At 43.3% G+C, this 22,572-nt stretch overlaps 1 protein-coding gene across 1 annotated transcript in view; it reads left to right on the top strand.

Moving 5' to 3' along the window:
* The window catches only part of trpn1 (transient receptor potential cation channel, subfamily N, member 1), a 217,428-nt gene that overhangs the window by 26,114 nt on the left and 168,742 nt on the right, over positions 1 to 22,572 (top strand). The window contains exon 3 of the mRNA XM_072259540.1: positions 13,374 to 13,472. Within this exon, the coding sequence (XP_072115641.1) occupies positions 13,374 to 13,472 (99 nt within the window). The remainder of the gene's footprint in view (positions 1 to 13,373; positions 13,473 to 22,572) is intronic.

The raw sequence follows: 22,572 nt of genomic DNA, 5'->3' as shown, positions 1-22,572 counted from the left end.
GACATTGGTTTAGTACAATATGTAGGCTATAAGCTTACAGGCCTTAAGAAGGAGGACAGAAAGTAATGAAGATTCTTAGTTTGAAGGACAGCATCTAAAGCACTCAAAAATTGACCTAGGCTTAGTTGGCTTAGTAAAGTTATGAGGGAGATGAAGTATGATGTACCCAATCTTAAATCTTTATTTAGCTATTGCTGCACATACCATAGACCTTATTTCTCAAACAATGCCAAAGCATTTTTATCTAGGTATTTTTCTCAACCATGCGTTCTGAGAAAGTAAAATGGAAATGAGAGACAAAAAGGCCAAGAGAGATGGCACTATGGCAAACTAGGAAATTTAACAATACTCCAACAATCTTTTTGAAAAATGAGATCTAGCACGTACTAACCCATTGCTGTGCTGTGTGGCTTGCAGAGTAAAGACCACTTATCACTTACTAGATTTGTAAACAGTTAACTATTAGCCTATTGCCATGAAAACAGGAACAGCACTGACACACAAGCCTAGATATTTACAAAGTCAGATGCTTGCTTTTCAAAATTAAAGCCCAGTTCTTCTGGATTTCTTCACAGCAAAGTCCTTGATCAGATGGCTAAAATCCAGTTTCTGAACAAGATCATTTTCAAGTGACATCGGAGTAAGATGATTCAGCCTGTCCTGTCCCATTGTGGATCTGAGCCTATTCTTCACTAGCTTGAGCTTGGAGAAAGATCGCTCACCACTTGCATTTGTGACAGAGAGTCAGGTAAAGCCTCAAAGAAATGCTTACATTTGGGAAGATGACCTGCAAGTTTTTTTCTCTGAGGAAGCATAAAAGCTCTGTTGTGGATGAAATATCTTTGCCTCTTACAAATTCCCTGCAATGGGCAATCTCCTCCAGGTCAGCTGAATATCTGCTTTGGAGATCAGATGCTCTCTTGCGCAGATCTTGTACAGAGAAAGAAGGGATATTGTTTAGGATGCCAAATGTATTGTTAAGTTCATTATATGATGCAAATCTGCAATCAATTTCTGCAAATAATCTATCCATCATGACCAAAAAAACAGTAGCTGAGAATTTTTCTCTGGCTGACAAGCCAACATCAGATGTTGTGGATTCACCCAGAAAGGCTTTACGTTTTCTTTGTCATTGGGTGTCTTCTTTGTACACTTGTGAGACTGATGGAGACATAGTTTTAGCGTGGGTCTCAAAAGTATCAAATTGATCACGCAAGCTTGCTATGTATCCCCGTAGTGATCTCACCAAATCCACAGCATTACACAGGTCTAGATTTACAGCTTGCAATGCAACACTTGAACTTTCAAAGCACTGAAGAATGCAATGCCATAATTTGCTCAGAGGTCAGTATTGTTTTCCTGTGGTGTTCACTATTTTCATGCTCTCCTACGCCTTCAGCGGCATGTTTCCAGTTGCTAAAGCCAGTTTCGAAGATGAACTGACGGTTACCATCACTGAAGATGCGGCATGAAATAAAATCACACAGCCGGTGGAAGGGGAATATAAGAGCCACTGCCTTGATATGTACTCACAATTTACGAGCTTGCGTTTGAAGTGAAATTGGGAGAAAAAAACGTCTTTGCTGTTTGTATACTCGTTCCGAAGCTTTGATATCCACATCCTTATTCTGGCAGGACTCCGGCCCTTTCTTAGCCCAGTATGCTCGGACTGAATCATCTAACGTTTCCTTTCCCCAGCGAGCAGGATCAGTGCTGTAAGGATCCTCAGTAGTGGTAACGTTAACATTAATGGTGGCCCGACTTGGTTGTTCGGAGGCCTCTGTGGTCGGGAATCCCAAAGTCATGCTCTCTGCCTCTTCAACGTTAGCTGCTGACTGTGGCAAGGACGGTGGTCCTGTGCTAATGCTAGTGCTAGCACTAGCTGTTGAACAAGTCTCCGTTTGTCCACCGGTCTCAGACTGTGACAAGAGCGATGGTACTGCTGCATCATCAAGAACAGGTTTAAAAAATTCTCTCAATTTCAATGTCTTTTTTAATGCTTCTTTCTCACAGTCCTCTTTTTCTTCAAAGTTGCTGGTGAACGCAGCAGGCCAGGCAGCATCTCTAGGAAGAGGTACAGTCGACGTTTCAGGCCGAGACCCTTCGTCAGGACTAACTGAAGAAAGAGCTAGTAAGAGATTTGAAAGTGGGAGGGGGAGGGGGAGATCCAAAATGATAGGAGAAGACAGGAGGGGGAGGGATGGAGCCAAGAGCTGGACAGGTGATTGGCAAAAGGGATATGAGAGGATCATGGGACAGGAGGCCCAGGGAGAAGGAAAGGGGGGGGACCCAGAGGATGGGTATAGTCAGAGGGACAGAGGGAGAAAAAGGAGAGAGAGAAAGAAAGAATGTGTGTATATAAATAAATAACGGATGGGGTACGGGGGGGGGAGGTGGGGCATTAGCGGAAGTTAGAGAAGTCAATGTTCATGACATCAGGTTGCAGGCTACCCAAACGGAATATAAGGTGTTGTTCCTCCAACCTGAGTGTGGCTTCATCTTTAGAGTAGAGGAGGCCGTGGATAGACATGTCAGAATGGGAATGGGATGTGGAATTAAAATGTGTGGCCACTGGGAGATTCTGCTTTCTCTGGCGCACAAAGCGTAGGTGTTCAGCAAAATGATGTCCCAGTCTGCGTCGGGTTTCGCCAATATATAGAAGGCCACATCGGGAGCACCGGATGCAGTATGTCACACCGCCGACTCACAGGTGAAGTGTTGCCTCACCTGGAAGGACTGTCTGGGGCCCTGAATGGTGGCAAGGGAGGAAGTGTAAGGGCATGTGTAGCCCTTGTTCCGCTTACAAAGATAAGTGCCAGGTGGAAGATCAGTGGGGAGGGATGGGGGGGGAACGAATGGACAAGGGAGTCGTGTAGGGAGCGATCCTTGCGGAAAGCGGGGGGGGGGAGGGAAAGATGTGCTTAGTGGTGGGATCCCGTTGGAGGTGGCAGAAGTTACGGAGAATAATATGTTGGATCTAGAGGCTGGTGGGGTGGTAGGTGAGGACCAGGGGAACCCTATTCCTAGTGGGGTGGCGGGAGGATGGAGTGAGAGCAGATATGCGTGAAATGGGGGAGATGCGTTTGAGAGCAGAGTTGATAGTGGAGGAAGAGAAGCACCTTTCTTTAAAAAAGGAGGACATCTCCCTCGTCCTGGAATGAAAAGCCTCATGCTGAGAGTAGATGTGGCGGAGACGGAGGAATTTCGAGAAGGGGATGGTATTTTTGCAAGAGACAGGGTGAGAAGAGGAATAGTCCAGATAGCTGTGAGAGTCAGTAGGCTTATAGTAGACATCAGTAAATAAGCTGTCTCCAGAGATAGAGACAGAAAGATCTAGAAAGGGGAGGGAGGTGCTAATGCCCCACCTCGCCCTCGTACCCCATCCGTTATTTATTTATATACACGCATTCTTTCTCTCTCTCTCTCTCCTTTTTTCCCTCTGACTATACCCCTTGGCCATCCTCTGGGTTTTTCCCCCCCTCCCCCTTTCCTTCTCCCTGGGCCTCCTGTCCCATGATCCTCTCATATCCCTTTTGCCAATCACCTGTCCAGTTCTTGGCTCCATCCCTCCCCCTCCTGTCTTCTCCTATCATTTTGGATCTCCCCCTCCCCCTCCCACTTTCAAATCTCTTACTAACTCTTCCTTCAGTTAGTCCTGATGAAGGGTCTCGGTCCGAAACATCGACTGTACCTCTTCCTAGAGATGCTGCCTGGCCTGCTGCGTTCACCAGCAACTTTGATGTGTGTTGCTTGAATTTCCAGCATCTGCAGAATTCCTCGTGTTTACCTCTTTTTCTTGTTTCTTTTTTTCTTTTCTGTGCTCCACTCTCATATTTTTTTTTTGTCCGCCAGGATGATAGCTACCTATTTTAGGCTCCTCTGTAGCTCTGGCCCCTGGGCTGCAACCCAGCCTAGCCCTGCCTAAAGTCCGGCCCTGGTGATGTAAAGAGCTGGAAAGTTGATTGTTGAAAGAGATACAGGGCTGGAGAATGGGGAATCTGATAGGAGAGCACGGAAGGCCACAGAAGAAGGAAAAGGGGAAGGAGGACCAGAAGGAGGTGAGGGGCAGGTAAGGAGAGAGAGGGAAAGGGGGATGGGAAATGGTGAGAGGGGGCATCCATTACCAGAAGTTTGAGAAATTGATGTTCCTACCATCAGGTTGGAGGCTACCTAGACGGAATAAAAGGTGTTGTTCCTCCAACCTGAGTGTGGCTTCATCATGACAGTAGAGGAGGCCATGGACTGACATGTCAGAATGTGACTGGGAAGTGGAATTAAAATAGCTGGCCACTGGGACATCCTGCTTTGTCTGGCGAATGGAGCATAGGTGCTCTACATTGGGTCTACCCGATATACAAGGGGCCACACTGGGAGCACTGGATATGACTGCAGCAGACTCACAGATGAAGTATCACCTCATTTGGAAGGACTGACTGGGGCCCTGAATGGTAGTGAGGGAGGATGTGTAGGGGCAGCTGTAGCACTTGTGCCACTTGCAAGTGTCAGAAGGGAGATCAGTGAGGAGAGACAAATGGACAAGGGAGTCGCATAGGGACCAATCCCTGTGGAAAGCAGAAAGTAGGGGGAGAGCAAAAGATGTGCTTGGTGGAGGGATCCGGTTGGAGTTGACGGAAGTTCTGGAGAATTATGTACTGGATGCAGAATGCTGGTGGAGTGGTAGGTGAGAATAAGAAGAACCCTATCCCTGGTGGGGTGGTAGGAGGATGGCGTGAGGCAGACGTGTACGAAATGGAAGAGATGCGGTTGAGAACGGTGTTGATGGTGGAGGAAGGGAAGCCCCTTTCTTTGAAGAAGGAGGACATCTTCTTTGTTCTGGAATGAAAAGCCTCAACCTGAGAGCAGATGCGGCTCAGGCAGAGGAATTGAGAGAAGGGGATGGGTTTTTTACAAGTAACAGGGTGGGAAGAGGTATAGTCCAGGTAGTTGTGAAAGTCGGTGTGTTTTATAATAGACATCAGTGGATAAGCTACCTCCAGAGACAGAGACAGAGAGATTGAAAAGGGGAGGGAGGTGTCGGATTTGGACCAGGTAAGTCTGAGGGCAGCGTGGAAGTTGGAGGCAAAGTTGATGAAGTTGACGAGCTTTGCATTGGTGCAGGAAGCAGCACTAATGCAGTCATCGATGTAGGGAAAATTTGGGAGTGACACCAGTGTAGGCTTGGAATATAGACTGTTCCACGTAGCCAGCAAAAAGGCAGGCGTAGCTGGGACCCATGCAAGTGCCCATGGCTACCTCTTTTGTTTGAAGGAAGTAGGAGGAGCCAAAGGAGAAATTATTAAGAGTGAGGATGTTCCACTAGGTGGAGGAGCGTGATGGTGGAGGGGAACTGGTTGGGTCTGGTGTCCAGAAAGAAACGGAGAGTTTTGAGGCCTTCCTGGTAGGGGATGGAGGTGTATAAGGATTGGACATCCATAGTAAAAACAAGATGCTCAGGGCCAGGGAACTTGAAATCATTGAAAAGATCAAGAGTGTGTGAAGTGTGATGGATGTAGGTAGGAAGGGACTGAACCCAGACAGGATAAAACTGAGTCGATATGTACAGATGGAAGTTCAGTGGGGCAGGAATGAGCAGAAGCAATGGGTCTAGCTGGACGGGCAGATTTGAGGATCTTGAGTAAGAGGTAGAAATGGAAGGTGATTGGTGCGGGATCTATGAGGTTGGTGCCGGTGGATGGGAGATCCCCAGTTAGGTTGATGGCAGAGGACGGGAGTTAAGGTCAGTGATGGCATGGGAGACAATGGCCTGGTATTACTTAGTGGAATCCTGTTCGAGGGGGAAGTAAGAGGAGGTGTCTGACAGTTGTCGCCAGACCTCAGCAAGGTAGCGGTCAGTAGCCAGACTACTACAGCACCTCCCTTATCTACGGGTTTGATGGTGAGTTTAGGATTTTAGTGCAGAGGGAGTGGAGAGCAGCGCGTTCGGAAGGGGTGAGGTTAGCATTGGAGAGAGGAGTGGTAAAATCGAGATGGTTGATGTCTCATAGGCAGTTAACAATGAAAAGATCCAGAGCAGGCAGAAGACGAGAGTGGGGTGTCCAGAGGGTTGAAGACCGGAGAGAGGGACATCAGTCCGGGCTGGAGAGTCCTTGTCAAAGAAATAGGCCTGAAGACGGAGGCAGCGGAAGAAGAGTTCAGAGTCATGGTGGGCGAAGAACATACTGAGGTGTGGGCACAGGGAGACAAAGGTGAGCCCCCCCTTTCTTCCATGGCCTTCTGTCCTCTCCTTTCAGATTCCACCTTCTCCAGCCCTGTATCTCTTTCACCAATCAATTTCTCAGCTCTTTACTTCACCCTCCCCCTCACAGTTTTACCAATCATCTACCACCCTGTATTTCTTGCTCCCGTCCCCCCACCTTGTTACTCAGATCTCTTATCTTTTTTCTCAGTTCTGATGAAGGGCCTCAGCCTGAAACATCCACTGTTTACTCTGAGTTCTGTGATGGTTGATTCTATATGTTACCTTTCCCAGCTAAGTAAATGGTTAAATGGTTAATCAATAAGTAAGCATGTAATTTTATCTTACAAGAGAGTTTCAGGAACTCAGCTTTTCCATTTCCAACATTTTTGAGCTTTTGGAGAGTTGACCTTGGCTTTCATTTTTCATGATTTATCTTCTTCACTTTGCAGTCTTCCAGTTACCGTGAACCTTGCTTATTCCCCTTGGTTCCTCTATTTCTGTCCATTCCATGAAAGTATTTAGGACATTTCCCTTGGGAAATAACCAGGAATCTCTCGAGAACACTCCCCCACCCCCGGCAAGCCACAGCTTTGGCAGAAATACAAAAGTGGAAAGCGTGGGGTTTCCACCATCCTTTCTCATTCCCTTCTGAACAGCCGACAGCTCGGTAAAACATTTCAAAGGTTAAAACATTATTTGTCATGTCTGACATTCAGCAATCAACTTGCCCATTGCTAGTGGAATAATTGTCAGCAAACTGCTTCAGTGATGCTACTTGAGGTATAAATATTTGCCAAGATGACAGAGATAGCTCCCTCGTACTTCTGGGAAATCATGTCATAGAAGGCACAGTGTAGCAATCCATCAATCATGTAGTGCCCACCAACATCTTTGCGTTCATGTGTCTAGAAAGGGAATCGATTAGTAGTTTTCCAACTCAGCGGTGAGAACACCACCAACTAATTGATGCTAAGTGAAGAGCCCATTCAACCCAGTTTCCCAAACCTACAGTTACAAGATGGCAAGTGCTCAAAAGAAATTTCTGGCTCTAAAATTCCATATTGACATCTAGCACTGGTGGAAAGACAAATTCTCTGATGAGCGAAATGATGTTTATTATTATTATGAAGAAGTACTCTGGCACAAATTGAATCTCTCCCTTGTTCTTTAACCCACTGTAGAACAGTGGTGGTTTGTACTTGTACTTGTAGCACCTGTGCCTCACTCTATCACTAAACACTTAGTTAGATCATTAACTTGATCTGTATGTTCTGTACAATGTAAAGTGAACACTGCAGAGTAAGGGCAATGTTCTGCTCAGCAATTTAAAGTACCTAAGGCAGGACAAAGAGCATGATATCAAATGTGGAAAAATAAACAATATGTTAAGTAATTTCACTCTGCAATGATTTGCAAGTGATTGCTTTATTTGCAAGCAATTCATCTGTAGTTAAACCACACTGTTTCATGAGCATCTTGTGCACTACAAACTCATTTTGCATTTCAACAACATTGATGTAAAAGTCTGAAAAAGGAGGACCATCCTTTGTTACAGTTGGGTAGAGGTATTTTTGGTCAATGTTACTGTAATAAATGGTGGTGATAACACAAATAGATGAAGCCTCTACTAAAATAGTGAAGGATAGAATTACTCCCAGTCAGTAACAACACATCACACATGCTTAATGAGGAGAAATGTTTATTTAATTATTCAACCAGTAGCTGGAGCACCGGCCTTAATATCCAATGGCTAATCAAATAACTTGTGATCTGTTGTAGAGCAATTGACGATTTAGATCGATAAACAGTTTTATTTTGTCAGAAGGAGCTTGAGAGGTAACTACTGAAACACAGTATTGCAATAAGTTTCAAATTTAATCAATATGGTCTAAAATCTGTTTTATTAAATTATGAGATGCAAGAAATTGTAAACTTTGTCCTTATAAAGTTATCACAGTTTTAACATCCGTTGAACTATTAAGGACTCCTGGCAGCAGCAAACTTAAGAGTCTTTCAGTAACCCTTGATGTGCTCTGATAGAGCTGCTATTAAAAGGGGGAATCTACTCAATTGAAGCAGGAGTGTTCTAGGATTCCTTTTCTGCCATTAACCCCTAACAACATCAAACATACAAGAGTATCTCCCGTGTTATGGCCTTTGAAACTGTTCACAACCCTAGCCCAAAGGAGGATTCTGCTCGCACAGTGGGAAAAATCTTTCTTTATATATAAATGATCAAATAACTTCTTATCATGCAAGAAGTGCTTCCTGAAATATAAAATATTACTATAGTAATCAATTTTTATTGTTCTTTGCCATATTCTTGCGAGCTTAACTGTTACTGCACAATAGTTTCTAACATCCCATTCAGAGTGGCATGGGTCAGAGCCTGCAAGGCTCCTAGTTGGGGAGGGTATGCACTTTTGGAACAGGACTGTCAAAACATCAAATTGTAAAAACTTCTCTCCTCAATCTTTTCTGACCTTGTTGTTCCATAGAGAGAAAATTCACAACCAGTTTCTGCTCAGACTGGCAAGTAAAAATTGCACTTGGATCTGAATAAAAATCTATGCCAGTTTTTGGTCGTCCCAGTGCAAATAGGTCATTTAAGTCATGGTTTTCAGCAAGTGAAGTGTCATTGTTCAGAAAGGTTAAGGGAAGATAGAAAGATGACCCAGAGAATGTCATTGTTATTTTGAGGTCCCTGAGTAAAGGGCAAACTGATGAATCTGTGATTAACCATTGGAATCTATGAACTCAAAGAAAAGTGTTATTTCACCACCATGTCATTATCGTGACTACAAGACATTGCATTTTGGAGTGAATATGGACCACTTTCTGTGTCTGTTACTGAAGACATTTACACTCTGGATTGCTTTTTGAATGCAAGTCCATAGGCAGTCAGCAAATTTGCAATAGCCCTAATTGTAAAACATTGCCCGGAATGCAAGCTGAAATCTTTTCTTTTTACTCAGTTGCTATATCCATTTATGCTTTCATATCTTCTCCAATCTTCGAGAAGCCCTAAAGCATCATGGTAGCAAGCCAACTTACGGAATGAAAGATAGACTGGCAACATCAATAAAACAAATAAATGTGCAATTTGTACATGTTGTACTAGACAGCTTTCTGAGGTGAAACGATGAAATGAAAATCGCAATTTTGTAAATTAAGTGCTCTGTTGATGATTTCCAATGAACTATTCAGTTCTGCTTGGTTCAATTCACTTCAGCCAAACGAACAGCTACAATTTCTGAACTATTGCTGAAAGAAGTTTAATGAACTGCCCAGTATTTATGTCTTTGCCAACTATATTTATAGACAACTGAGTAAATTTATTTGCTTGAGTTTGGCCTAACTTCTCCCTCCAGTATTTCAGTTAGACGCCAGAACAAGTTGTCCTTTCAGCCTCAGTGTAGTGCTGGGCTGGCTGTGTAATTTTTAGCAACGGTTGGCTTTAAAATCTCATAGGAGTAATTTCTCATAAATTATTTGTGGTAAGTTCACATAAGGTATCTGAGTAGTGTACTCACCTCCTAAAATTTGGTGCCATTGAGTCACTTGGTACTGCTATTCTCACATACTGTATGTTTAGCCTTCATGACCAAAGATAAACTTCACATCCTTACTCAGCTGTCTTATAACTGAGCTCAAATCCCATTAGATTTAAAAAGATAATAATTAGGAGACACAAGGGATTGTACCCTGCTCTGCTTTTCCTAACTCCTACCCAATATCCACAACCCTCAGTTTCCCATTAGCCCCATTGTTTCTTCCTGATCCTGGCCCACTGAACTGGAGTCCATATGCCTCAACTCCATTTTGTTCTCCCTTGGTTCATGGTTCACACAAAATATTGCAGATGCTCAAATCTGGAGCGAAAAATAAACTGCTGAAGGATCTCCACGGTTAAGCAGCATCTGTGAAGGTAAAGGAATGTTATATTTTTCAAATCAGGGCTAAATGTATAGAGGGAAGGAAGCCACGTGGTGAGAGGTAGGAGTGAGATGGAGCTGGTAAGTGAGAGGTGGGACTGGGTCAGAGGGTTTGGAATGGTGGGCAGATGGAGCCATAGAAGCATATGGGAGAGCGTATTGGAAAGGAAGGTGAAGGATGAAACAGGGAGAAAATCCAGGAATCTAAGATGCAGAGGGACTTGGAAGTCCTTGTTCAGAACACCCTGAAGGTTAACCTGCAGGTTGAGTCAGTGGTGAGGAAGGCAAATGCCATGTTAGCTTCATTTCAAGAGTCTAGAATACAAGAGCAAGGATGTGATTCTGAAGCATTATAAGGCACTAGTGAGTCCTCACCTTGAGTATTGTGAACAGTTTTGGGCCTCTCATCTTAGAAAAGATATGCTGGCATTGGAGAGGCTCCAGAGGAGGTTCACAAGGATGATTCCAGGAATCAAATGGTTATCATACGAGGAACATTTGATGGCTCTGAGTCTGTACTCGCTGGAATTCAGAAGGATGAGGGGGGATCTCATTGAAACCTTTCAAATGTTGAAAGACCTGGACAGAGTAAATGTGGAAAGGATGTTTCCCATGGTGGGAGAGCCTAGGACAAGAGGGCACAGCCTCAGGATAGAGGGGCGCCCTTTCAAAACAGAGTTGTGAAGAAATTTCTTTCGCCAAAGGGTGGTGAATTTGTGCAATTTGTTGCCACATGCAGCCGTGAAGGCCAGGTCGTTGGGCATATTTAAGGCAGAGATTGATAGGTTCTTGATTGGACATGGCATCGAAGCTTATGAGGAGAAGGCTGGAAACTGGTGTTGAGGAGGAGACAGGAAAAAAGGATCAGCCATGATTGAATGGCGGAAGAGGCTCAATGGGCCAGGTGGCCTAATTCTGCTCCTATGTCTTATGGTCTTATGAAGACACACAGATGAATAGTTTTGTGGGCAATTCACTCAACCTATTAAAAAGCTACTTGGATTAAAATTCTGTCCTGTAAATAACGTCAATGCACAGAATTTCTATTTTGCTTTCAGGATTCGACACATGCTCTTAAGATATATGCATCATCTACCCACTCTGTAGCAGTAAATGATAAAATAATATCAATGAGATGTAGGATTACGTGAAAGAAAATGAAGACATTGATGAAGAAGTAAGGGAACACCTGAACTAGACTGTAAATGCAACATCCAAATAGAAGCATGAAGTGTAATGCCTTTGGACCACCTGTAACCCAAACATGGAAAGTCAACCTTGAATGTGTTACTTCTGAATTAGTTTAGCTAATTTTTGTTTTTATTGTGAGGCTGAGTCTGAGATATCAAATGCCAATTTGCACACAAATGCCTGAGTTGGTAGGCGCAAACTCACAACTTGCATTCTCTGTTGCCCCAGACATGGTGGAACCTGTTAGCCAAAGCATTCCTGGAGCAAAACAGTGTCACTTGTGGTACATTTGTCATGAGAGACTTAATCAGTGGACAGAAGTAAGCCAGAAGAAACTCCACCCCTGGGTTTGTCTGTTGTCATTGTTTTTAAAGCTGACACCTCTTTAATTGCATCTAGAATTCTGTTTTTCTGTATAGCTTTGCACAAAAGTTGAATTTAATAGTTACTAAATTAATTTAAATCCTTTGATGAAAATTTCCTAGCCGTCTGTAAAGACAAATCAGTGGATGGACACAATTAATGTTATTTCATTAAATATGATTCGGATCTTGCATAACAATACTTCTCGTTATCTGGGCCCATATTATGTTTCTAGAATATCAATGAAATGAATAGTGCTCCCTGTCATTTCGCTCTAATTTCATGCTGCATATGGATAACATTGCTGCATGTGCATGAATCATTTCTGAACCTTTTCAAACGGTGCTCTTCCATGTTGCTCCATGCAAACAGGATCTTGTTGTTGGCTTACCACTGAATTACATTGATTGCCATGGTTAACTGGGTGTTAGAAACAGATCAAGCCTCCTTGTATTTGCAAACTTAAACCTGCATGATAATTATTAAGCAGAGGCAATTCAGCTCATTGGCAATGAAAATTAACCACTGCACCTTCAAAGTCCATTGTTAAAGGTAAGAAAGACTTCTTTTTCCAGTACGCCATTCAGGATTTCAAGTTGACCAAAAGTGGTTTGAAGGGAATGAACTGAAGCCTGTTATCTATTCATGTATATTTTGACCTTTACATGTCGCTGTCGAGCTTCCCTATATGCTACGTATTGAACGTAATGTGACGGAGCATTCTGGGTAGATGAGTTACAAGTAAAATAAACAGTAGCACATTTGTTCCTCACCTCTCCGTCTCTCCTGTGTATTATTCACAGCCACCCGGCTTCCCAGTATCACAAACACAACCACTATCAACAAAGTGACAGGTCCTCACACAATATTTATTGTTTTGTTCCCTTCAGCAAGAAATTACTGTGTGCAATGCTAGCGGTATGTGCTGTGTCATGTAGGTGAGTGAAAAGATGTCATGTAAAAAAGTGGCCACAGTAAACGTGTTGGTTTCAATCATGGCTCCAGATGCTTTCCGCATGGAGTTTGCATGTTCTCCCTGTGAACATATTTGTTTATTCCAGGTGATCTGTTCACTTCTCACTTCCCAAAGACATGCAGGTTAACTAGCCACTATAAATTGTTCCTAGTGTGCCGGTGAATGGTAGAACAAGGGGGGAGCTGATAAAAGATGAGAATAGATGTGGGGAGAATTAAAGAAAAGTTTAAAGTAGGATTCAAGTAAATAGGTTAGCATGGACTAGGTGGGCTGAAGGTCTCTTTCTGTGCTGTAACTCCTTGTGAATCTATGACACTACCCTTTGTAATAGTGCAGTTGGATATTCTGTGCCAGTTTGAGATACTCTTTTTATTTCCTCTATTGTATTATAGTCATTCTTTTACTAATTGGTTTAATGATGTCACATGTACTGCTTTAAGTAACTTGGTCTTCTCAGCTGTCTGATTCAATTCACCACTCTTTGACTGAAGAAATTCCTCTTCATCTCTGTGCTGTATCTTTCATCTTTTTTTTCATTTAATACATGATATTCAATTTATTCACTTAAATCAACACTTCTTCTCAGTTTTTAAGCTAGTAATTTCTTGGTTCTTCAGTCTGATTGTTTGAGGAAGATGCACTGTGGCTTGTCCTGTTCCTTCACGTCCCAGATACCGTGTGTAACATTGCTCTCTTACCAACTTTTTAGGGTGGAAGGACCGCACTGCACATCGCTGCAGCACATTCAAAGGAAGAGATTGTTCGGCTGCTTCTGGCAAAGAGATGGGACCCTAATCTCACTGGAGGGGTATGGATGCAGCTACTGGTAGTGCTTTTTTTTTACCTGAAGTTACTCAACACCTTTTGAGAAAAATGTGAAACTATAGGGTTGTGTACTCCTGTGAAGAGTTGTGCCAATGAGGCAAGTGATCCCTGGTTAGAGCTGGGAAAGGAAAAACATCCTTAAATTGTGTCCACTGGGCAAGGTGTGACCCAGGCTGTCTTGGCTAATTACTAGTAAAGTATATTGGTGGAAGAGGGGGATTCTGGTCTGTACTGTATGCTGCTTATGAAAAGAAGTCCCTCATTTCCTGAGCGGTCAGTGCAGTGGTCCCCTTTTCTGCTCTGCTGTGAGCTGAGGTATTGCTGTTCTCTTGCTTATCTTCAACCTGCAGTGCTTCATGCTCTGAGTTTGCATTCTTTTCTTTCTCAGGTACTTCAGAGATTCTGAGTTCATGTAGCATACAGAGATGATAATGATACTGACAAAATCTCCACCTGTAGGACCTATACGATAACCCAGGTTGATATGGGCACTAGAATCTCACCTTCATAAGATCTGTGTTATTCAACAATACTTTTCATTGTTTTTTTTATTATTCATTACTTTTTCAAGATTTGGCCATAGATCATATCTGATTGCCCTTGAGAATGTGACGAGGAGACGAAAAGTAATCTGACTGGCTGAGGTATTCCAGCTGTTGGGAAGGAATTTGCAAGTTTTAGAGCCAGCTATGATGAAGAAACTGAGATATGTTTCCAGATTTGAAAAGTGTGCAGTTTGGAGGAACCAGTCGATGATGGTGATCTCATGGACCTTCTGACGTCATTGGCTTGGTTGTGCTGTCACAGTTGTCTGGGCAAGTAACTATATTGGGCACTGCAGTCGCTGTTCGCTGGCAGTGAAGGGAATGAATATTTAGGATCTTATGTTGGTGGTGCTAGGACTGCAAGCTGGTTTCAAGAACCTAGGAAGAAGAGACCTCATGGGCAATGGCTGTCAGTGGCTGTCTGCCCTCATGGAAAGCCAGGAATGCAGGAAAATCCTGCTGCTAAAACTGCTGCCTGCTCCTCACTGAAATAGTCATAGTCATAGTCATACTTTATTGATCCCGGGGGAAATCAAAGTATATGTGGTCCTCTTCTCTGTGCTATCATCAGGGAGGAGGGACAGAAGACTGAGGACCCTTGTTCAATGATTTAGGAACAGCTTCTTCCACTCTACCTTCAGATTTCTGTATGGTTTGTGAACCCCTGAACAGTACCCCCTTCTTTACATTTGTTACACAATTTATTTATTTTTGTAGTTTATAGATCTTTATGCCTTTGCACTGTATTATTGTTGCAGAACAACAAATTACATGTCATACATTAATGATAATAAGTCTGATTCTGAAGACAGTGCTGGATAACCTCTTTCTGGTAGCAAACCAAAAATTTGGCAGAGATCTGCTGCACTGCTTGGAATGATCCTGTGACAAGAAAGCTGGAAGATTATGACCATGACTTCCTCAGAAAAAGTACAGGTACAAAAATGGCTAAAGGTCTTCCCACATCATTCTTCACACCTCAAGAACAGCCTTGATAAACCAAACTGTATTGGAGAGGTTTGGATAAGATGTAATGTATCTGGAAATGCTGTGGAAATACGCTATTCACAGATGGGTATGTCTTTGCCTTGTGTTCCTAATTCATCTTTTTTGGACAATTGTTGCCTCAGCAAAGACTTTGGTAAAGGAATTCTTCCAATGGTCTCACCACTGAGCTACTCACAAATATCAGCAACTGAATGTTGGGGAAAATGCTCACTCTTCTTCACACCATGTACAGTACAATTCAGAAGGTATCTGAGCTCACTATGGTGAGTGCAGGCAAGTCTTCCACATTAGCAAAATGTTGCTTAAATAACAACAAATGCCACAAAGTAGTACAGTACAACTGCTGTTGGCAGAATTTCAAATGGTGCTGAGAGGGCATTCAGGAGCAAGATGTATCAACTCGTTGAGTGTTGTCAAAGCAACAACCTTGCACTAAATGTCAGTTAGACCAAAGAACTGATTGTGGACTTCAGAAGGGGTAAAATGAGGGAACACACACCAATCCTCATAGAGGGATCAGAAGTGGAAAGAGTGAGCAACTTCAAGTTCCCAGGCGTCAAGGTCTCTGAGGATCTATCCTGAGCCCAACGTACTGATGCAGCTACAAAGAAGGCATGATAGTGGGTATACTTCATTTGGAGTTTGAGGAGATTTGGTATGTCACCAAAGATACTCACAAACTTCTGCAGATATACAGTGGAGAGCATTCTAACTGCCTGCATCACTGCCTGGTATGGGGGTGAGGGAGGGCTACTGCACAGGATGGAAAGAAGCTGCAGAAAGTTGTGAACTTAGTCAGCTCCACCATGAGCACCAGCCACTGTCGTATCTACAAGGTCTTCAAGGAGCGATGACATTAAGGATCCCCATTACCCAGGACATTCCCTCTTCTCATTGCTACCATCAGGGAGGAGGTACAGGTGCCTGAAGGCACACACTCAACAATTCAGGAACAGCTTTTTCCCCTCTGCCATTTGATTTCTGATTAGACTCTGAACCCATGAACACCACTTTGCCTCCAACTTTCACCCTGCCCTCAAGTTTACCTGGTCCATTTCCGACACCTCCCTCCCCTTTCTAGATCTTTCTGTCTCTGTCTCTGGAGACAGCTTATCCACTGATGTCTACTATAAGCCTACTGACTCTCACAGCTATCTGGACTATTCCTCTTCTCACCCTGCCTCTTGCAAAAACGCCATCCCCTTCTCGCAATTCCTCCATCTCCACTGCATCTGCTCTCAGGATGAGGCTTTTCATTCCAGGACGAGGGAAATGTCCTCCTTTTTTAAAGAAAGGGACTTCCCTTCCTCCACTATCAACTCTGCTCTTAAACGCATCTCCCCCATTTCACGTACATTTGCTCTCACTCCATCTTCCCGCCACCCCACTAGGAATAGGGTTCCCCTGGTCCTTACCTACCACCCCACCAGCCTCCGGGTCCAACATATTATTCTCCGTAACTTCCGCCACCTCCAATTAGATCCCACCACTAAGGACATCTTTCTCTCCCTGCCCCTCTCTGCTTTCCGCGGGGATCGCTCCCTACGCGACTCCCTTGTCCATTTGTCCCCCCCATCCCTCCCCATTGATCTCCCTCCTGGCACTTATCCATGTAAGCGGAACAAGTGCTACACATGCCCTTACACTTCCTCCCTTACCACCATTCAGGGCCCCAAACAGTCCTTCCAGGTGAGGCGACACTTCACCTGTGAGTCGGCCGGGGTGATATACTGCGTCCGGTGCTCCCGATGTGGCCTTTTATATATTGGCGAGACCCGACGCAGACTGGGAGACCGCTTTGCTGAACACCTACGCTCTGTCCGCCAGAGAAAGCAGGATCTCCCTGTGACCACACATTTTAATTCCACATCCCATTCCCATTCTGACATGTCTATCCACGGCCTCCTCTACTCTAAAGATGAAGCCACACTCAGGTTGGAGGAACAACACCTTATATTCCGTCTGGGTAGCCTCCAACCTGATGGCATGAACATCGACTTCTCTAACTTCCGCTAGGCCACACCTCTCCCTCGCACCCCATCTGTTACTTATTCTTATACACACATTCTTTCTCTCACTCTCCTTTTTCTCCCTCTGTCCCTCTGACTATACCCCTTGCCCATCCTCTGGGTCCCCCCCCCCCTTGTCTTTCTTCCCGGACCTCCTGTCCCATGATCCTCTCATATCCCCTTTTGCCAATCACCTGTCCAGCTCTTGGCTCCATCCCTCCCCCTCCTGTCTTCTCCTATCATTTTGGATCTCCCCCTCCCCCTCCAACTTTCAAATTTCTTACTCACTCTTCCTTCAGTTAGTCCTGACGAAGGGTCTCAGCCTGAAACGTCGACTGTACCTCTTCCTAGAGATGCTGCCTGGCCTGCTGTGTTCACCAGCAACTTTGATGTGTGTTGCCTCACTACTATTTATTTTGATTTTGCACTCTTTGTTTAACTACTTAATATATGTACAGGTATACTTACTGTAATAGATGTTTTTCTTCTCTATTATTATGTACTGCATCGTGTGTTTGCAGCAAAGGCAGCAAATTTCAACTGTTTGTGATATTAAACCTGATTCTGAGTAAACAGTGATTTCATATGCAGTTGATCGTACCTGGACAAGGGATTACAAGAGATCGTACTGTGACTTCATATGTTGCAGCTGACTATAGTGTAACTTTCTATGTTGGAAATGGAATTGGAATTGATCCATTATTGTCACATGCGTCAAGATATACTGAACAGCTTGTCTTGCATACCATTTTATAGACATCAAATCATTATACAATTCATTTAGGTAAAACAAGTTAAAGTGATAACAATGCAGAATAAAGTATAACAACTACAGAGAAATTGTGGGCACATAAACAATAAGATGCAAGATTGTAACAAGGTCAGGAGTCCATTATATGACACTGTATTGCAGTTCATACCTCATATTATGGTGAAGAATATGGAATTAGTCATTGAGCAAGAAGTGAAATCATTTGGGAAGAATATTAACCATGCTAATGTGAACGTACATAAAGGGAGACACTAACTTCCCAAAGGCTACCACAGGCAATTAAAATAGCAATATTATTCTGCGTTAAATGATTTATGTGCTACATGATCCATTTTTCAGACATGTTTGCCCTGTTGCCGGTCACCTAGTTACCTAATAACTCTAAAAGTTTATGAATCAGATTAAATTGTTGCCGACTGTTTGCTTTTGCTCCTTCCTTTGCTGAACTTGCCAGCAAACTCGGAAATTACTTTCTGTTTTAGTCAATGGTCAAAGAAGCAGTTGAGAAGGTTAAATTGCTAGAATGCACCATTGCTTGTACTGATTGCCTGGACTTTGGAAACATGTAGAAGGTACTGTGAGCCCAGGGTTTGTTTTAGAAATTAATCTGTGATAAAGGGGAACTTCCCAGTGGCCAAACTTCTTAATTCTGATTCCTATTCCCATTCCTTTGTCTCAAGCTGAGGCTACCCTCAGGGTGAAGGAACAACACCTTATATTCTGCCTGAGTACCCTTGAACCGGATGGCATGAATATTGACTTCTCCTTCTGGTAAACAAGTTATCCCCCTTCTCTGTTCCTCACTCTGACCTTTTACTTCTCGCCTACCTATTACTTCCCCCTGGGTCCCCCCCTTCCCTTTCTCTTATGGTCCCCTCTCCTCTCCTCTCAGATTCTTTCTTCTCCTGCCCTGACCTTTCCCACCCACCTGGCTTCACTTACTACCTTGTAGATAGACACTTTCCCCTCCCCCACCTTTCTATTCTGGCATCTTCCCCCTTCCTTTCCAACCATGATGAAGGGTCTCAGCTTTTTTTGTGTGTTGCTTTGGACTTCTACCGTCTGCAGACTTTCTCATGTCTATGGTAACTAGTTTTGTTAGCCATAACCCAAAGTTACCAAAACTCTACCTTCTTAAAGTAATAAAATGAAGATAAACTCCTTTAGGTGAAAATGTTTTATTTTTTATTACATAAAGTGAAAAATGCATAATTTATTTACATTTCACAAGTACAGTATTCTATGAGATTATAAACAAACCGGAAACCTGATTTTTTTTTTGTTAATTTGTCCAACAAAGCTTTTAAGAAGTATTCTGAACTTTGCAGTTCTATTGCATTCTACTTTGGTCTTTGCCTATTTAACTGTGCTAAAAAGCAGCTGCCACCTTCCAAGGTTGCCTGTAAATCTTATGTAATTTTAATGTTACATTTTAATTTACGATGGTTTGATTCAGATTGGCATAAGATGTGTCCGAATCACTCAAGGAGAGCTTCTATCTAATAGTTACAAGACTATTGAATTGTCCCCAAGTATGATAAAATGGATGGCTGACAGTTTAATAAAACAGACCCCTGATCATACAGTCAATTTCATAATGGCCTTACTGTCTGTAGTGCATATTTTCTGTAACTATAATACTTAATTTGGCAATCTGTTATTGTTTTCCCTTGTACTACTTCAATGCACTGTTGTGAGCAATGATCTGTATCCGTTAGTCTTGTGAGACCATGGATCTGTGCCTGGAAAGTCTTCACTCTCCAGGGCACAGGTCTGGGCAAGGTTGTACGGAAGACTGGCAGTTGCCCATGCTGCAAGTCTCCTCTCTCCACGACACCGATGTTGTCCAAGGGAAGGGCATTAGGACCCATAGAGCTGGGCACCAGTGTCGTCGCAGAGCGATGTGTGGTTAAGTGCCTTGCTCAAGGACACAACACGCTGCCTCGGCTGGGACTCGAACTCATGACCTTCAGATCGCTAGTTGAACGCCTTAACCACTTGGCCACGTGCCCACACTGGGCATACAAAACAAATTTGTCACTGTACTTCAGTCCATGTGACAATAATAAACCAAGTTACAATTTACCACTTAGAGACCAAGAAATGTCCAGTCCCATCAGAGCCAATGGAATGACCAGACACCTACTTGACCAAACACTTTGAGATCAGCACTTCAATCCCAAGATCACAGAGCTGCTTGTAATGTACCAGTGTATATTTAAACATGCAAAGTTTAGGATGTTTTCTCTTTTCAACGGGATTCTACAACCAAACATATCTCTACACTCCCCCCCCCCACCCCCTCTCTCTCCGCTTTCCACAGGGATCGCTCCCTCCATGATTCCCTTGTCCATCTGTCTCTCTCCATTAATCTCCCTCCTGGTACTTATTTCTGTAAACTGAACATCTCTGCATCTGATGAAGGATCTTGGCCCGAAATGCCGACTGTATTCTTTTCCATAGATGCTGCCTGGCCTGCTGGATGTCTCTCAAAATTTCAAGGAGCAACACCTCGTGTTCCATCTGGGTAGCCTCCAACCTGATGGTATGAATAATGAGTTCTCCTACTTCTGGTGATTTTTCCCCCTTCCCTTTCTCTTTTCTTCAATTCCCCACTCTGGTCCCCCTCTTGCTTTGTCTCTTCTCCTCACCTTCCTATCACCTCCCCCGGTAACCCTTCTGGCCTTTCTCTCATGGTTGACTCTCCTCTCCTTTAAGATGGTGACACATGCAAACACAGCAGCCTCTCAGGCCAAACAAAAGTGCTTTTTACTTTGTTAAGTTTGTTTTTTACAATCCAAGGACAATTTACTCCAAGAACACTGAACACTGAAGTGCTGTTTGTTGATCAGAATAGCTGGACTGGTGTTGAAAGGGCCGGCCAAGATGTTGGAGGAGCCGGTTTTAGTTTGGAGGAGCTGTCCTGACTGCAGACCGCGTTGCTGCCCGCTACTCAGAGGCATCAAAGTTGGTGCAGTATAACCGTGAGAGATTGTCTTGGACATTTGACGTGCAATCGTAAGACTGTTGGACCGTGCTAATGTAAGTTGCTGCAGGCCTGCTACCCTTGTCTGATGGAGGGCCAGATGACATTGAAGCTGTTTAGCCTTGGCTGAAGCAAGGACTAGGTCTCAAGCCTGCTGCAGACCAGGTGAGAGACACAGAAGCGCTACAGCATTGTGTCCACGGCCAGCTGGGGCCTGGCCTCCCCCATCAGTGCTGCCCTTCCATGTTCACGCAGTGGAATGACAGGCTGGATTGTGTGTGTCTGTACACTGCCAGGAGACTATACCATCAATTGCCCAACATTGTCGCTCAGCGTCTTGGACTATGTATATGTTTTTTTTAATGAATATACTTCTTTGCTCACTATTTTGAATTATGTTACTCACTATTTTGAAGTTTGCTTCCTATTTTTAATGTTTTGCCTCTTGGCCTCAGAAGAAAGTTGTCTCGTTCAGCTGTATCTATGCATGTTTTAAATGATAATTAAACTTGATTTGATTTGATATTATTTGATTCCTTTTTTTCCAGCCCTTTATCTATCCCACCTATCATCTCTCAGCTTCTTATTTCATCCCACATCTCCACTCACCTGGCTTCACGCATCACCTGCTAGCTTGTAGTCTTTCCACTTACCCCCCACTCCACCTTCGTATTCTGGTTTCTTTCCCCAATCTGATGAAGGATCTCAACCAGAAATGTCCAATAGCTGCTGCTTGACCTGTTGAGTTCCTCCAGCATTTTGTGTTTGTTGCTCTGGATTTCCAGCATCTGTGGAATCTCTTGTGTTAATGTTTTCCCTTTGTTTGTTTTGTAGCTTACTCCTTTCTTTTATTTAGATGTTTTGCTGTTGATTTTCTTCATTTTTCATTCTATCTGCGGTTCTCCAGATGTCCACTGATCGCCAGTTCATCATTCAAGCGGTCGTTTTTCATTGCTGACATTGATAGTGAGTTTCAGCAGGCACGAGAGGAATCATATCTTATATATAAACAAATGGATCTTTGAATACATTTCGCTGCAAGATAAATTCCAATCTAGGAGTATGAAAGTCAATGGTTTCATTTAAACTTCCAGAGGTCAGCTCATGGAATCAAATTGGTTAATCTAAATGTCAATTCACTGTTTGAGCAGGACAAAGGATAGAAAGAAAAAAAGGATTGAAATTCTCTAACGTGAACAGCTTGTAATGTAAGGAGAGGTTGAAGTTTGAAGGTAAAAGGATGGTTACATTGTATGACAGATATTTGTTTTAATTCAGAATTGGAGTGTGATTTAAGGTAGAAGAAGATGCTCTTCTTGGTTCATGAACTACCTTCAGAAATGGTGCTTATAAAGGTGATTTATTGTGGCATGTAACATGAACACAAGTCTATAAAGGTTCTTTGTTTTCAAATAGTTAATTGGACTCTGTCTGTCCTTTCCCATCTGAGCAGCAACAACAGTTCAGCAGTGCTTGGAGTGAATTGGAGACCTCACACATTATCAATCTTGGCACAAGATTGCCTGCATTTAGATCTGTAATTCTGAATATTATTGTTTTCTTCTGAGACAATTAGAGATTTGGATAATAGTAAGCTGATTCCCAGAGCTGACCGGCAAGGTGATGTTCCTAATGTAGAAAATCAATTTCCATGAACAACAGGATCTGCTCACTGCTTGTTAGTTCAATGAAGCTAACAAGTCATTCTGCTAATAAAAGAGTCAATTTTATCTGAGTATCAAACAGTTATTTCCAAGAAGTTG

This window comes from Mobula birostris, chromosome 1 (assembly GCF_030028105.1).
Source record: "Mobula birostris isolate sMobBir1 chromosome 1, sMobBir1.hap1, whole genome shotgun sequence".
Lineage (NCBI taxonomy): Eukaryota > Metazoa > Chordata > Chondrichthyes > Myliobatiformes > Myliobatidae > Mobula > Mobula birostris.
This window is presented reverse-complemented; position numbering and strand designations above follow the sequence as displayed.